Source organism: Eleutherodactylus coqui, chromosome 6, assembly GCF_035609145.1.
Source record: "Eleutherodactylus coqui strain aEleCoq1 chromosome 6, aEleCoq1.hap1, whole genome shotgun sequence".
Lineage (NCBI taxonomy): Eukaryota > Metazoa > Chordata > Amphibia > Anura > Eleutherodactylidae > Eleutherodactylus > Eleutherodactylus coqui.
Genome location: NC_089842.1, coordinates 205,370,814 through 205,388,326, shown reverse-complemented (window position 1 = coordinate 205,388,326; position 17,513 = coordinate 205,370,814). Strand labels below are relative to the sequence as shown.

At 40.4% G+C, this 17,513-nt stretch overlaps 1 protein-coding gene across 2 annotated transcripts in view; it reads left to right on the top strand.

Annotated features, from left to right (window-relative positions):
- The window catches only part of KNL1 (kinetochore scaffold 1), a 44,826-nt gene that overhangs the window by 11,985 nt on the left and 15,328 nt on the right, over positions 1-17,513 (top strand). For both annotated transcript variants that reach the window (XM_066608659.1, XM_066608660.1), the window contains exons 6-12: positions 3,842-3,894; positions 5,317-5,347; positions 6,737-6,771; positions 6,865-6,923; positions 8,268-13,766; positions 15,103-15,247; positions 17,141-17,208. In XM_066608659.1, the coding sequence (XP_066464756.1) occupies positions 3,842-3,894; positions 5,317-5,347; positions 6,737-6,771; positions 6,865-6,923; positions 8,268-13,766; positions 15,103-15,247; positions 17,141-17,208 (5,890 nt within the window). The remainder of the gene's footprint in view (positions 1-3,841; positions 3,895-5,316; positions 5,348-6,736; positions 6,772-6,864; positions 6,924-8,267; positions 13,767-15,102; positions 15,248-17,140; positions 17,209-17,513) is intronic.

The following is a 17,513-nucleotide window of genomic DNA, read 5'->3' as shown; positions in this document are numbered from 1 at the left end:
CCCAGGAATATCCTTTTTAAAGGGACTATCTCTTTTGCATATATAGAGTACTGTATTTTTCAGACTATGAGATGCATGCCGGGTTCACACAACAAAAAATATTTTGTACTAACAGTTCCTCCTCCCAAAAAACTGTGGCAGATACTCTAAACTATCTAAATGACTTGACCTTCCCAACTCGTTCTGCAGAACAGGTCGAGCTCCTGGAAGCTCCAAACACTCTGGAAGAGATCCAGCAAACAATTCAAGACATGGCTCTTAACAAATCTCCTGGCCCGGACGGCTTCCCAATAGAGGCATATCGTAAATATAGCGAACTACTGGCCCCGCAACTACTAGAAACACTATGCCAGGCCCAAATAGATAAAGCACTCCCACCCTCATTTTATAAAGCCTCCATAGTAGTAATATTGAAACCTGGGAAAAACCCTATAGAATGCGACTCATATCGCCCCATTTCACTGCTGAACGCAGACTATAAGATTTTAACTAAAATCCTGGCCACCAGACTAAATCAGGTAATCTTATCCATAATACATCCCGACCAGACAGGTTTTATGCCAGGGAAATCCACAACAATAAATATTCGCAGAGTACAAACAGCCATTCAACTGGGAAAACAATACAACATGCCCTGGGCCCTGGTCTCGCTAGACATGACAAAAGCTTTCGACTCCTTGGAGTGGGTCTTTTTAGAGACCTGTCTGATCCGTTTCGGATTTGGCCCTCAATTTCGGCAATGGGTTAAAACAATATATAAATCCTCGAACGCAAACGTGATCGTAAATGGCATCCCATCAGCGGAGTTCCAACTGGCAAGGGGCACCCGACAAGGATGCCCTTTATCTCCAGCCCTATTCGCCATCGCTATTGAAGCACTGGCAATCCGTCTGAGAAACACCCCCAACGTAACCGGAATCAGATGGGCGGACCTTGAGAGTAAATTAGGATTATACGCAGATGACACAATTCTTTTCTTATCAGATCCATTAAACTCCTCCCAAGCTATGATCCACATAGACAGATTTTCTCAATTTTCAGGACTGCACGTTAATTGGTCCAAATCCACAATCCTATACACAGACCTCCACCCAAAAAATGATCCGTGTGTCACTAGATATGGACTAAAAGCGGTCTCAACATTTAAATACTTGGGGATGATTATGTCCTGCGACCATGGCAGAGCAATAGCGGATAATGTCAGCCCATTACTGGAGGATATAAAACATAAGCTCAAGAGGTGGTCCAAGCTGCCGCTCTCTGTGGCAGGGCGGATAAATCTTGTTAAAATGGTCATCCAACCAAAATGCTTATACATATTACAACACATGCCAGTAAGCGTGCCTAAGCGCTTTTTCCAGTCCCTAAACTCCCTCATAACTTCATTTATATGGAACTCTTCCCGCTCTAAACTAAGCTTATCAATACTACAAAGACCTAAAGAGCAAGCCGGAATGGCCCTCCCGGACCTCCGGCTCTATTACTTAGCAGGGCAACTGAGAAATATTCGAGCCTGGGTACTGGACAAGGAGTTGCCCATAGCAGACAAACAGCTTGCGAAACAAGTAAAAGGAAATAACTTTCTAAATTACCTAGAGTTTCCAGAATGCACAAACTCCTCCGATGTAATCCCGCTTCACAAACTAGCCCTTAGTGTGTGGAGGGAAGTTAAAACTCTTCAAAAATACCAAAACATAATACCTGATCTTCCCCTATGGAATAATCCTGGCTTCGCTGCACTACAATTGGTCCCAGACCCACAGTATTGGATGTCTCTGGGGATAAATACACTGGATGATATATATACGGACGAGATACTCCCTACATTCACTCAACTACGCGACAGGCTGCAATCCCCACATCTCCAATTATTCAGATTTTTCCAGCTGAGACATGCGCTGAATTCCCAATTTCCACCCACTTCAACCCGAATATCCAGATTTCCTACAATTGGCATCCTTAAATCACAAGGACCCAAAGGGCTAATCTCGGTTCTCTATACACATCTTCTCTCGGCCAAAATAGATCACAACCCACTTTCGGGATATGACAGGTGGAAACAAACCATTCCATCTCTCACACCTGAAGACTGGCAAGATATCTCCAAATCCCACCTATCGGTCTCCCCTGCCATAAATAACAAACTGATTCAGCTATACATAATACATCAGGCGTATCTCACCCCCAGCCGTCTTCATAAAATGGGCAACATATCCTCAAACTCCTGCCATAGATGCCGCCAGCCAGAGGCCAACTTTTGGCACTTGATGTGGGAATGCCCCCCTGTCAATGAATATTGGACCAAAACTATTGACCTCATAAATTCACTACTACCTCCCCCATTCACTGTTAACCTGGACCCCAAGATGGTGTTGTTTGGCTTACTGGAGGAGGAGGAGTGGCCATACTACACTCGTACATTTCTCGAGAAGGTACTATTTTTAGCACGCAAGGTGATAGCCATGAAATGGATGGCTACAGAACCCCCCTCAACTCTACACTGGATTCAAATAGTAAATACCGTAGTCTCCTATGAAAAAATTATTTTTCAGAACAGAGGCTGCCCGAGCAAATTTCAAAAACTGTGGGGTGCCTGGTTGGAATCCCACTCCACCTTGTCTACGGAATAAACCCTGAGCCCCAATTCCATTCCCCCTTCACTTCCCTCCCTCTCCTTCCTATACCAACAAGCGCTCCAAGACTTGTAATATTTCTCTCTCTTTCTCAGCACTAGACAGAACAGAACGATTCTATTTGTTTTTTGTTATGTTTTGGTTAAAAAAAAGTTAAAAAGTTGAAAGCTTACAGTAACAAATGTTCAAACAACCTATTCAAGGGGTACGGTAGCTATTACTGTATTCTATCATACACAGTTTAATAACCATGTATCTATTGATATGTACCTAACAAAGTTATTTTTTGATTCTGTACTCTGCAAATTTTTCAATAAACAAAACGAATTAAAAAAAAAAAAATATTTTGTACTAATTAAAACTTTCTTGGTGGTCCAAGAAAGTGCAGAGAACAAATGTTAAGTTTTAATGGTCTAGTGTATAGCCCTTCCTATCCTAGTATTCTTGGCTGGTAGGCAAAGACTTTCAATAGTGAACAGTCAACTGTTAGCAAATTTACCAAGTCCTTGTTTTTTGTTCCCCACTAATGGCTAGTAAAACCCTCCTCCTGCTGGCGTAGTCTTACTTTGCCCACTAGTCACATAATTGTGACATTAGAAAGGGCCTTCAACCTAGGACTTTTCAACTTCACTGCTGGCATAATGCATCACAGAGCTGCTTGATTGCAGTGCCACTGCCAATGTCAAGTGGATCTGCAGGACCTGAGGTCAGTTTTCCCTCATACAGGTCTATCTGGAACCTGAATGTGAAGCTTCAGTGTTTGCATTTGGATTCCTCTCCAGACCATTAGGTATAGGCACGTTCTTGAGAAAATAATTTTTTTTTTCTGACTAAAAATTACCACATCTAGTTAGATAAATGTATGTGTAGAATATTTATGTTTATGTATGGAATTTTCTGCAGTTTAGTGGGCAATAGTTATTAGTGATTAGTATACGGGTACAGCAGGGAGCACAAAGATCATGTGTTCCCTGTGAGCCTGTGCCATGATAGTAGAAATAATTATAAAATAAAATGAGAAAGCGTAATAAAGTAGAAAAACCACATTATTATAACCCCTCATTTCACTTCTTGCCTGGATGCGACAGTTGGTGGTTACCTCCAGGTGGGACACTAAAAAGCATTTTCACAGTGCAAAAAGATTTTGTAGTGATGTAAATAATAGTTTCTTGAATAAAATTATAAGTTCTTTATTTTGTCATCTTCAGAGTTTTCACTCCAGCGCTACAGTCAACTGGATCAGCTGATAAAGAGAATGAAGGTAAACCTGTGCACGCGGTCTTTTAGGCAGACCTAGCACCATTGTGCTTCAAAGGGGTTGTCCGAGATCATCCTATTTAGTTTTTTTTTTTTTTTTTTAAACTGCAGAGGGCTGAGTATATGCTTATTTGTTGTTTTTATGGCAGGGGGAGTTATGAATCATAGGAAAGAAAAAAAATCTTGGGCAGACCCTTTTAACTCTGTTTTAGTTCAATGTTTTTACGTACCAATCTATCTGGTAGACTTTTAATTTCCAATAGACAATATATTGTAGGTCAAAATTGTGCTTTTTTTTTATTTGAAAGACACACAGTATTTGGTATTGCTAGACTATTTAGTTTGAGATGGAAGTATAGCACTGCTAAAGATCAAGAAAGGACCCCAGGATTATTTATTTATTTTTTGCATTCCAATAACGGTCACATTGATGGTTTCGTAAGAATGTATAGAGACACTGACTGCCTGTTTACATGGCAGATGTTCTAAGATTCGACTAGTCAGTGTGGGGGCATGTAGCACAACAACTGCAAGAATTGGAAAATAAAAACAAAAGGCTAACAGTAAGAATTATCTGCACGTACCTTTTGCATGATTTACTTTATATACACACACATACACGTTACCCTGTTTGTGAATTATTGGAGAGTTTCGTTAAAATTTCTCAGTGCTCCCATTTTTTTAAATAATCATTTACTATATGACTTTTCCTGCCTCTCTAAATTCCAAAACAAAAAAAGATCATGTTGTAGGTGGGGCTGCTTGGTTTCTATACTTTGTTGTTTTCAGCAGTAAGCAGACAGCTCCGTTATCACTGCAGTGGCCAGACTCTCTATTACAGGCCATTCCCTTCAATAGGATTGTGGCCTGCAATACCAATTGAGGCCACTACAGAAATTAGTATAGTAACTGAGTGCATCGAGCAAGAGAACAGCTGATCAATTGAGGTCCCAAGCAGCAGACCCTAGTCTATCTACTATTGATGACTTATCCTGACGATTGGCCATGGATAATTTGCAGCTGGACAACATCTTTAAATGATTTGCTGTTGACTCTAGTACCAATAAACTGCTAATCGCAATGCGACAGGTCCTTGAAGGGCTATGGTGAAGATTCAAGATTATAGTTTCTGAAAATTCCAGGTCCTTGAGTAGCTTCCCTTAGATGGTGTTAAGAGAAAACAGCGTTGCTGGCTTTTCTTCGAACATTATTACATACCTTGTTACATTATAGTCCATTTTAAAGAAGGCTTACTGAGCTTTAATAGTTCTTGTTTTATGCCAAGTGCAACATATTTTCTTTGGAATATAGTGTAAATTTAATATGTTAGCAGTATAAGAAATTTCCAGTTATGTCATCATTTTTGTATTAGATTTCCCCAAGTATGCTGTGTTTCATATTCCTACTTTGTATACTTCTATAACAGGTTTTGGGACTAGTGAGTCAAGTACGAATGTGTAAGTATAGTTATATAAAAACTGGTTCACTGATTAGTTGTAACTCTACTGCTTTCTATAAAGAACATGGGTATCTTATATTCTATATGACTATAGAATTCAAAGGCTGCCTGTGCATGGTACAAAGATTGAAAGCTGTGAAGCAAATTGGATTTTATAGTACAAGGCAATTTGCAAGTTTTACAAAGTAATGAGACACACAGGAAAATGCACATTGAGGTATTCTCTTTTTGATTGCATTATCTACTAGATCACAAAAGTTAGAAGATTTAAAACGTGAATCAAATAAAGTTTGAGCTTAGATTAGCATTCAGGACAGCAGAGGGGCTTTGCAGAGTGAGCTGTCATACATCAGTTTTGCTGATTTGGCACAGACACAAGCTGGAGAAGACACATGAAGCAGAATTTTTAATAAAAACTTATTCCAAAAACGTGTTTATAGATATGTAGACCATGCAAAAAAAGACATTATGGTATATTGTTTTGATATGCCAGAAATGCTTGAAAGATGCAGGTCCCACCACTATTAGGGGGTCCCCTGATCTGCCTGTTGAGGCGACCTACAGAATGAATGGAAAAGCAGGCTGCGTACAGCTTTTTCCATCAAAATGCTAACGACCACCTGTCTGAGTGACTATGTGACACTGAGTTACATGTGGTGATGTCAGTCATGTGATCAGTCACCGGTGCTCTGAGCTCCACTCCTGATCACATGACTGACATTATCACAGGTCCTGTAAGCATACGGCTGCTGTCTGCTGGTTTAGTGACCAACTCCAATCCCTTTCGTTATATTTTAATAAGTGGGATAATTTTAACAAGCAGTGGGAAACGATTTATCCAACTTCTCTTTTTATTGTCAATTAAAACCAGCAGATACGCATTTCGGGGTATGCCACTTCATCAGTTAAGCTGGGTTAGACATAACTCTTGGGGCTGGGGAATAAACCCAAAAGTGCTGGTGTTGCCAGAAGCTGCTGTGAGCCTACCAGACGGTGGCTTTATCTAGTCTGCAGCATCTCCTAGTGAAATTAATTTTCACCCAAATCCACACTACATGCTGGGTTTTCTCCACCCCTTTTCTATCTCCTAAAACTGAATCTGTCACCATATTTGAGTCACTAAATGCAGCGCTGGCTTGTGTATGGTTTTTTTGTTTTTTCTTTTTGTTTTGTGCAGTACTTTTTATAAAATCAGGATGATCTCCAGCAGCTCAAACAAGTAGCCCTGTCAGTAATGTGCTTGCACTGGAGGCTATAATATTCATCTGATCTGAATTTTGTCCCAAACCTGGAGGACATAGGATTGTATTAAGGCAGCTACATGTTAAGATTTACAGAATGTTGTGGGTCTTATTTTTAACTATTTTCTATCCTCTTTATTTGCTAGCAATAAAGAAACCGCTAATAAATGTGGGATTGCAGGTACACAAGTCTTAAAGTTTTCTCTTTATTTTGCAGCGCATTATAAGATTAATTTACTGACTGTTTCTGTATTTATTGAAAAAAAATATACAGGAATGGACACACTGCTTCATGGAGCTATTCAAGCCCCCAGTTACAATGCAGATGAAGATGTAAGTGTGCTGTTATCCGTTCTAAACCACATGTATCACACTCAAGGCAAAGGGCCAAATGCAGCCTGCTGTATCATTTTATGTGGCCTGCGAGGTCTGGGTGCAGACCACCCCCACCTTCCTTTTTAATATATCCTTTAAAACAGTCCTACAATTACAAAAAGCCCTTTGAAGACAACCGTAATGCTGATGTGGCCCCAAATGAAATAAAAGGAGTTTGACGCATACGTTCTAAACAATGTGTTATTCTGTGACACAATAGTTACAAGCTAGGGCTGTAAAAAAAGGCAATAGAAATCCTATAACTTTGGCAAATATGCTGAATTAATAAGCGCTATTTAAGACTAGTGCTACATGGTGCTTGTAGATCGCAGTGTAGCCCGGTAATTTCCTTATCGAGTGGGTCACATCACACTGATAACATTGTGACGAATTGCCACAACCTGCGGATCTCTTAAAAATCCAGCAAAGTCTCAATGCAACCCACATTGACTTGTATTAGGAAATTGCAAGGCTACACTGATTTTTGTATGCACAACCTGTGTCTCGGGCATAATTGCGTTCTAGCCCTAGCTTTAGGCCTCAGACACTAGTGTTTTTTTTCCATCTGTGTGCTGTATGGGTTTTTTTTTTGTTGTGTTTTTTTTAAAAGACACATATACAGCGCATGGACTGATATTGAATGAGGCAGCACACACTACCAAGTTTTTTTGTTTGTGTTTTTTTTCATGCAGAAACTGACTGTGAAAAAAAAACTTGTGTGTCCATATCATGGACAAGAATTAGGACATGCAAATACATGGCCTTCCCTAATGTTCACATGCATCGGAAAGCACACCGTTGGGTGTCCGAAGAGAGTTGCGCCCTAATCTATTGGGCGCAACTTGTACACACAGCAAGTGTGTTTGTAGCCTAAATGTATGACTCGGTACGTCCTGTGATGCTTAAAAAGGGGGTACTTTATCACATTATTATGACCAGCATCACATTGCCATAATATGCCTGCACCAGTTAGATTAAACTAGATATACATTTTGATTTTAGTTGGTCCAGGTATTGTAGCTTTATGTAACGGCCCAAATGAGCTCTGCAACCTAGCTGCAATAAGAGTCTGCCATGGAGAGTTCTTGTTTCACACCACAAAACACTTTGCTACAGTATGACTGAAATAAGACTGTTAAAAAGCTAACTTCTGTTTACGTCATGTTATTTATGGCCTTTCCCTAACTGGAAATGGGTATTTTAAAGTCTTGGAAGTAGAGGCATGCATTGGTAGTTACATTTTCTTAGCTTTTTTTTGTAAACTTTCCTACACTATTAACCTATTTTAACATTATTTCACAGTGGAATAATGCTGACTGCACTGAAGACAGAACAATTTTCTTCTGTGCTGACAATGATATGGATATGACAGCAAGCAACACAATACCTATTCATGGACTGATTGAAAAGAAAATAGATACCAGTCAGTTTTTGGCCAGTTTAAAATTCCCAAACAATGAAATGACCCAAAATAAAGACTTTAAATTGTCAGTTGGTGTTGAAAAACATTCTGACTTTATACTTAAGAGAGATTCTTCCATGGAGAACAAAGTAAAGTTTAGTGATTTCTTGACAAGTTTGGCAAATGAGAAATCAAAAGCAACAAATTTTTTAGATGCTGAAAAAGAGAACATTTTTCCATTTGTTCCCACCCGTTTCCATGCCCTGGACAGTACAGAAAATGTTACACAAATGTTCAGGGAGCAAGATGACGGGCTAGACCTGACCAAATGCCACACAACCAACATTGATTCTTTTTTTCCAATGATTAATAGAGAAACAGCCAATCAGTTAACTTCTTCTCACAATGGTAACAGCCAACCTGAGCGGTTAGCTCTATCTGAGCTTTCTCACTTAAAGAATTTTGGTCTGAATAATAAGTTAAATAGATCTGCTTCGAATAACCAAACTGTGTTTATAGAAGATGACATGGATATAACTCGTAGCCATACTACTCGCATAAGGCAAGATGCTCTTGCCCAGGCTGTCCAACTGCATACATACCAAAATGAGACACAGTTCCCTTTTGATAAGAACATGATTTTTGATAAAGAAAATGAAATGGAAATGACCAGAAACAATTCAGTTTTAATCGACAAGAATCCAAGCGTGACATCTGTTCAAAGGAAGATTAGAGTATCTTGCGAGGATCATACAACTATTCTTCCTCAGGGAGAGGACATGGATATTACGAAAAGTCATACAGTTGCTATAGATGGTTTAACAGTGGAACAGGTGAGACCTCAAGCTATGCCTCATTCGGCAGTATGTAGTGGTGTAGCAAATGATCATGTTAGACGAAGTTCTGGGCTAGCTCTAAATCCTCAAATGGTACCAAGAAAATCTTTGGAGATGTCCAACACCAGGCCCATCGATAGTATTCAAAGTGGTTTTGAACACAACAGAACCTATGCTTCCAAACTAGAAGATCCTGAAGATCAAGTAAACCAAGCTGAACAAAACAAGACGGGGAGCACCTTTTCTAATCTTGAACCTAGCGAAAAAATGCTTGAAAACCATACAAAATCTGCTAATAATGAAAGACCAAAGTCCCACACCATTGCCGTTGATGGAAAACCTTTACAAGAGATGAGCAAGAAAGACAGTAAATCTAATTTTAATTGTTTAAAACTACCTTCTGTGTCTAATAATAAAACCAACTTGTTCTCAACCGACAGTGATGACATGGAGCTGACACAAAGCCACACAGTTTTTATTGACCAAAAAGCTTTGAATCGCGATAACAAAAATGACCTTTCTGTGAGATTTCAACAAAGGGACACTTCAGTATCTACAAGTGGACAGGTGGAAAAAACTGACAGGGATTTAAGAGTACAGGAAAATACATCACTAGTCAACAGGATACCTGGAAGTATTAGTTCTAAACATGAACCTATGATGAATGCTACTAATTATCTGACAGATGACATGGAGATAACGGTCTTTGGAAATGATGCCTTTGGAAAAAGCCCTCCATCAAGTGCATATGAAGGCAATAAAACTGCACTATTCACATGTAGCCAACAAGACATGGAGTTTACTCGGTCACAAACTGTTTTTATTGACCATGTTTTATGTGAAAGATTGCAATATGACACATGCAGTACCATCAGTAATGATCTTCATTTTAATTCCACTATCTCAAAATGCACTTCCACAAATATTAAGGAGCAAGTTGGCTACAGTGTTGCAAAGGAACAAGAAGCAGAAACTTTGTCAAAATCTTTGTTTGAATTACAGTCTGCCTGCGTGAATCCTGGTCATGCTATGCCATCTGAGTCCACAAGGGAAGTCTGTACAGCCTTGCAAAATAATAGTAATTTCCTCAGGCCTGATCAAGATGATATGGACATAACATTATCCAATACTGCTGCTATTAGGAATACATTTTTGTATGGTAATTCCAAACCTAACAAATCTGTTCCTTGCGTGCCATCCACACTAAATAGCTCTGCTACAGATAAAAGTGTATTTGAGGATGACATGGAACTTACAAAAAGCCATACAATGATCATTGATGAGCGAAATCTTGTAGGGTTACGTAACCCATCCACTTCCATAAAGAACATCACTCTTCCTACCTCTGCTCCAAAGATGGTAACAAACCCAATTGCAGTTTGGCATGAGATAGACCCCACACATAATGTCTCAAAGCAGCAACTTCATAATGAATCTGTCCCTCAAGAGGGTGACATGGAGATGACAAACATCAACACAGGTCTACTTATCGCGGCAAGAAAATCGCAATCCTGGAACAAAGTGAATCCATCATTTGAATCGCAGGATAAAACGGTGTATCTATGTGACCAAGATGATATGGATATGACCAGAGCGCATACTGTAGCTATTGAAAACAAGGTGATTGAGGTGAAGGACGCTAACTTAAAAAGCATGTCACAAGACAGCGCAACAGTTAGCTCTGCTAAGAGTCATCTTGGTGATGTGAAATACATGCCAAGGCCTTATTCAGCACATGATTTTGATGAGAAACACTACACTAGTAGGACACCTTTTGATCCAGAAATGGATATTACAGTATCAAATACAGTTACTATCAACACTGAAAAGCCTGGAAATGATTTGCAACTTCTCATTTCTAAATCTAAAGTTCTCCCTTCCGCAAAGAGCCACTATCTTGACCGTTTGGAAAGAGATGAAGGTAACAACACTGTATTTGACCAGGAAAGTAGAACTGATTTAAAGAAGAATTCTCCCGAATTGCAGGATAAGACTTTATTTTTGTATGAACAGAATGATATGGACATTACCAGGTCTCATACAACGGCAATTGAAAGCAAAATATTAAATGGCCTAAAGGATAAAAAGGTTGAACCAGAGTTTCAGAAACTAACTGAAAGAAATGCTGATCTAACAAATAATGGCATTAATATGGCAGGTAACATTACATCCGTGACTGGGGCATGCTCCGAGGATGAAGACATGGACATGACAAAGTCAAACACGGTCTTTATTGATCAGCTACATACTAAAGATGTTCACGTTTCAGATATTCATTCTAAGGGGAAAATTGTTTCTTCTCTCCAAAAGTCTTTAATTGCCAACAATGAAACTAGTCTACTAGTTTATAATATGGAGGAGACCAATAGAAACGTTCATCTCTCTGAGAGCCTTGTCAATGGGTCTTCTTTTGATAAACCTACATGTAATCAAAGTGATATTGAAATGACAAAATCTCATACAGTGGCAATTGAAAAACCGTTGGACTCTGCTCATATTACCTACCCTGTAAGCATCTGTTCTCAAGTATCTACAGCCATGACTTCATGTGACCAAGGCAATAATTACATGTGTGGTGAAAGGGATAGAGCTAGACCTCCAGCTGAAGCAAATGATGGCCCACGTGCTGAAAGTGTAGAGCCTTTAGTTTTTGAATGTATTTCATATAAAGAGTTGAGCATGCCTCCAGATCCAAAAGATACAACAACGACCTTTTCAGGGAACGTCAAAGGAAGTGATTTAACGAAGTTACAAGGAAACAGTGGCTTAGTTCAAACGAGTAAAGATTTTCTGGACGGTGATGAAACAATGTTTCCAAATGAGCAGAGTATGGATATTACTAAAGCACACACTGCTGCAGAGGCTTGTTCTTTAGACAATAATTCCCGTATGCCCAGCACTGGCATAGTTGTAATAGAAGGTGACACTGTAAATGTTTCTGGAGCATTAATAGATGTGCAGCAAAAATGTGATCTAAATGAGACCATGGAAAAACTAAAGTGTAGAAGGAAAAGTTATGCAAGGTCTGGAATCCTCCTGGCGGGTTTGGAAAACGAGGTCTCGCGCATCCACACAAATTCAATAGAGGCTTCTTTGTTAAAGACAAATACTGATTCTTGTGGCAGTGCTGAAAAGGACTTTATTTTAGATAAGGAATCGGATAATATTGATTTTGAAAGTAAACACACATACTTTGGAAACTGTATCTCACCTAATGCAGATCCAAATCAGAATCCCACTTTTCCTGAACAATCATGTGTTAGTTCAGCTTGTAAGGTAGTAGGTTTAGAGGAAGATAATGTTCCAGATGATAAAATCTGTTATGAAAAGGGATTAAAAAGCCAATTAGAAATAAAAGGCGAGAATCTAAAGACGACCAGTGAAGGCAGATCTGACATTTCCTTTAATTGTGATCCCTCATGTCTTGCCTCAGATCCTACTGCCAATATGAGACCTGAAAAACAGAAAACTTGTGTCCGTCCTCTAGAAACCTTAACTGTTGCACATCAAAAAGACTCAGAAGTGGCAGTAGAAAAAGAGATGAAAAAAGCCAAATTAAAGGGGAAGAGGGTGTCCTTTCATGTTCCAGAAATTGAGATGGTCTCGAAGGATCAAGTCATTCAACCTTTTGTGTCACACAGAGATAATTATGACGAAGTAGAACATCAAGACAGAATTGTCCACGCTGCTGATCAAATTGCTACTAAATCAGATTTTATGGACCAAGCCTCGGTTATAGGTATAAAGCAGGATACTGAAAACCTGGAAGACAACCCTCTGCACAAGGACTCTGATGTAACATCAGATATGGCAGTAGGTTTTCCTGAACGCATCTCCTCTAATGTTGCTTTTTCTACTTTATTCTGCAATAATTCAGCTGGTATAAATAAGCGCAGAAGCATTGCTGATATCCAGTTAAAGATAAAGCGTTTATCACAGCAGTCAAAAACGTCACACACTCACACTGCACCTCTTTTGGGTCTGATTGAACAGCTCCCCGCAACAGCCCAGATTTTGCATCCCTCAGGTTCAGAACGTGTCTTACTAAATGCAGAGCTGCCGAACACAGTCACCACTCAAGAAAAGGAACCTATTCATGAGAAAAATAAAATAACCAGGGGAAACTCTTTACCAAATAGGTTATCTGTCAAAATGATACAGCCCAAGTTGCCCAAAAAAAGGGCGTTGAGCACGAGTAACAATGTTGAAGAAGCTAGGTCTACCGTTTCTGAGGCTGAACACCAAAATGCTCAGTGCTCTAAGGCACTTCTCAAGACGTTCAAGGTTCTTGATGATGGACAATGTATAGATGAAGAGATGCTTCCTGCCTGTCCTGATGATCAGGATATCAATAGTGTATTTCACTACGAGGTGCCTGAAGGTGCTTGGGAGGAGTTGTGTCAAGAAGAAGCTGTACAGCAGAACTCTGACAGATCTACTATGCAATGTAAAGATTCTGTGAATGGTCAGAAGAGAGTTCGTGAGGCAGAGGGGGATTTTGAGAGTCAAAGAGAAAAGAGAGCCAGATGGAAAGATGACATTCTGGAAAAAGATGAAGCGCGGGTAGGTTCAACTATCTTTATAGCTATACTTTATTAATCTAGACTAGTAGTCTTGTGAACCATAGAGCTGTAACTATAACTGCATGGTACCTAAAGGGGTTGTCTGAGTGCAGGTGATTAAAAAAAAAAATCTGCTGCAGATGTGTTAAGACTGTAGAAGTCATACTCGCCCATTCGTTTCTGCAGTACCCACCCCACACACACGCACAATCTCACTCAACACCATCTCTTTTTATAAACCACCTGAGTGTTCATATGCCTTCCCTTGATATCACTGTTCAGGTACTGGAAGACATCATGCCAGGAGAATGGCATGTGACTGCTGCGGCCTCTGATTTGTCCACAGTCCTCAGGTGGTGGGAGTTCCCAAACGGCCCCCTGGGACCACAGCTTTTTAAAAGTGTCCACACCCGGACAAACTCTTGAAAATCAGAAGCTACTTTCACCATAAACGCTTGTCCTAGTTAAAGAGCTTGTCTACTTTGGACAATCTCTCTACTTGCTAGGAAGGTCAATGGATAGTAGGCTGATTGCGAAATTTAGCAGTAATATGTGGGGAGACTTGGCAGTGCTGGAGTATCTGTATGTGGTGCAAACTGAGCGGAAAATCCTCAACATATTTATGGCTGCAGCAAAGTACAGGAGATTTTATCTAATCTCAGTCCTGCACCATGGGGGAAAGGAAGTCCTCATGGAAATTGACCTGCGGTGCGGGTTTGAAATCTGCAGTATGTAAATTCATGCTGTGGGTCTCAATCCTTTTTAAGGGTGAATCCATGTTAAATCTATATGAAACACATGCCACAGATTCATTGTTGAGTTTGCCACAGAATCGTGATTAAATCTGCCTTGCGTTGGTCAAACCCTGCAGCACAAATGAAGTGCTAAAGGCCCCCGCACACATTGGATAAAATTCAACTGAGCATGCCATTTTTGGTGGCATAGGCCAACTACTTGAAGTGTATGGGGAGCCTCTTAACCTTCCGAGGAAAGATAGTGTTGAGGAAAAGAACGATTGGGCATGTTGAATTTCCACTCCCGAGCCTTTTGTTTCGGCTGGAGATAAGTGGTTGCCAGATCTACCTGGTGGCAGCACACTCTACATTAAAGACACCCGCAGGCTCAGCCGAGTGCGCTTGACTAGGGAGAAGTTAGGAGGAATGGGCATCGGCTGAACAATTGTTCGTCCTTTTGGGAAAGCTGAAATGGGCTTCAACCATAATCCTTGGTCTTAAATAATTGTGGCCTTAATCACTTATTTTATTTTTCTTTCTTGGCCTGTTTTTAATACACTGCTGACCCTTTCCTGTGATGTACTTTAAATAACTTTGTTTCAGAACTCTGTGGATTTTAAAGGTTCTGACAAATTGTACAGAAGTGATAGTTCAACTCATCATGCAAGTAAAACCATGGAGCAGACCTACTCCAGCAGCAGCAGCTCTCAAGATTCAAGGGCGGATGGGATGTCTGTTGATCTGAGCAGTAAGTTTTCGTTCTTGGCCTACATTATTTTCTCTTCTATATTAGCAATATATTTGTATTAATCAGTAGTTTAAAGGGGCTGTCCAGGAGTTTTAGCATCTATTTTTCTAATGAGGACCTATCGCGAAGGATAGGCCCTCAATAGATTGGTGGGTATCTGCCATCTTTGACGGGGTCTTGTTTCTATGGCATACACACTTTAGCAAAAATGACATGGCTTTAAAAAAGGGAAAAAAAGAACCTTGCTGGCAACTTTTGACCACCCACATAACTTTCTATTGAAGCTGCTGTGTGAAGGATTGCTGTTTGCGAGCTGACCTGTATTGGTACCGTTTTGGGTCACATAAAACCTTTTCGATTAGGGTGACAAAATAAAAGCAGTTCTGCTTTTGCATTTTATTTTTCGGACATGTTCACTGCAGAATCAGTGTAATTTTTTTATGCAATAACTGGGAAAATCTGTTTTTGGGATTTTTAAAACATTTTTTTTAAACTTACGATTTCCCCCTACCCCCAATAGCTGACTTCGGCTTGCAGGTGTTTCATCGCTCTTAGGCCGGCTTCCCACAGCCGTGATGGGCTCCGCCGCGAATTCCGCAGCGGAGCCCGTCACGGCGCCCCCCCCAGAGACCCCAATACTTACCTCTGGATCCGGCGTCTTCCGTCCCGCATGACGCTTCGGCGCGCATGCGCAATAGAGCGCGTGACTCGCCGGTCACGTCATAGGACACGCCCACAGCGTCATATGACGCGGTGGACGGGGAAGCGGTTTCACACTATCTTCCGCTGTGCTACAGCGGAAGATAGCGTGACGGACGGCTTCCATTGACTACAATGGAAGCCGTCCGCACGTACACCCGCGGCAAATAGAGCATGCCACGGGTGAGGTCGGGTGACTTCACTGTGCGGAATTCCGCGATGGAATTCCGCACCGTGAGCATTGCCCTATTAGGTTCAATAGAACCTAATAGCTGCGGGCAACGCGGCGGAAATCCGTCCGTGGGAAGGAGCCCTTACAGTATAATACGGTAATATAGTATTACACTGTATTCTGACAGGCTTTCTATTAAGACGTGCCACAGCCACGCCTTAATAGGCAATCGCTCATTGCAGGCTGCAATGACACCTGGACCACAATCTCATCGCTTGTGATTTTTGGTCAGTGTTTCCAAGAAAAAAAAAATGTAATGAGTGATCAAAAAGTCGTACTTTAAAAACCACACCGGTAGAAACCATGGGTCGTCCCTCAAGAAAAAAAGCCCTCCATCGATGGTTTTGTTAGAGATTTAAAAAAAAAACTAAATTTGCTCTCATTGTAATCATACGGACCTACAGAACGGTTATATTGTCATTTTACCGTGCTGTATGCCATAAAAACAAGACATCCCTTCCCATCATTACAAAGATGGTGCAGTTGTTTTGTTTTTTTGTTTTAAACTCCACTTAAAAATCTATAAAATATATATGAATGCATTGTACCGAGATCTTTCTAATCTTTTTATACCTAGGCCTGTAAACAATGGGAAAGGGGCATCAATTACAACTAGAATGAAGGTGGTTTCACTACCATAGGCAGGGGTTTACTAAACTTAGCGCGGTGAGACTATGAACTCTGTGCAACAGAATACTGTAATAGTTAATGTAGTTCAAAATGGTCCTGAATGCCTTATGAACATTACAGTATAATGTGACATGGTAGTATTACTAGATGTCTGGATGGGATGTTGATCCAGGGATTTCTTTTGATTGTCATATTTGTAGTCGGCAAGGAACTTTCCCATTAATATGGGCAACTGGCGGCTATATCTTAGAGGTTTTGGTCTTGGATCATCACAGGTTTGATTGGGACCTTTGTCAACATTCTAATTAGATATTAATGTTTGTGTGTTGCAGGTCAGCAGTACAGTCAGATGGACTCTCAGTTACCGTGGGATACTGGATGCGAGCAAAACCTCTGGAAAGTAAGTTTCTCTCCTTTCCTCAAGTTTCAACACCTGATCACTTGTAATACTTCCCCCAAGCTACGTGTTTTTTGGGGGTTTTTTTTGCGTTGCTGGAATGGGCCGGCTTGGCTGAGGTTTTGTCAGTGTATGGTTGCACAAGTATCTCAAATCATAAGAACTAATAGCATGGCTGTATGACCTGATCTACAAGGCTATATTTCCCCCATGGAGGTGAAATACCGTTTTCTGATTTACATCAGCGCATTCTCCAATGATCAGATAACTGTATGTGGAATCCTTATCACATGCTTCCAAAATGTGGT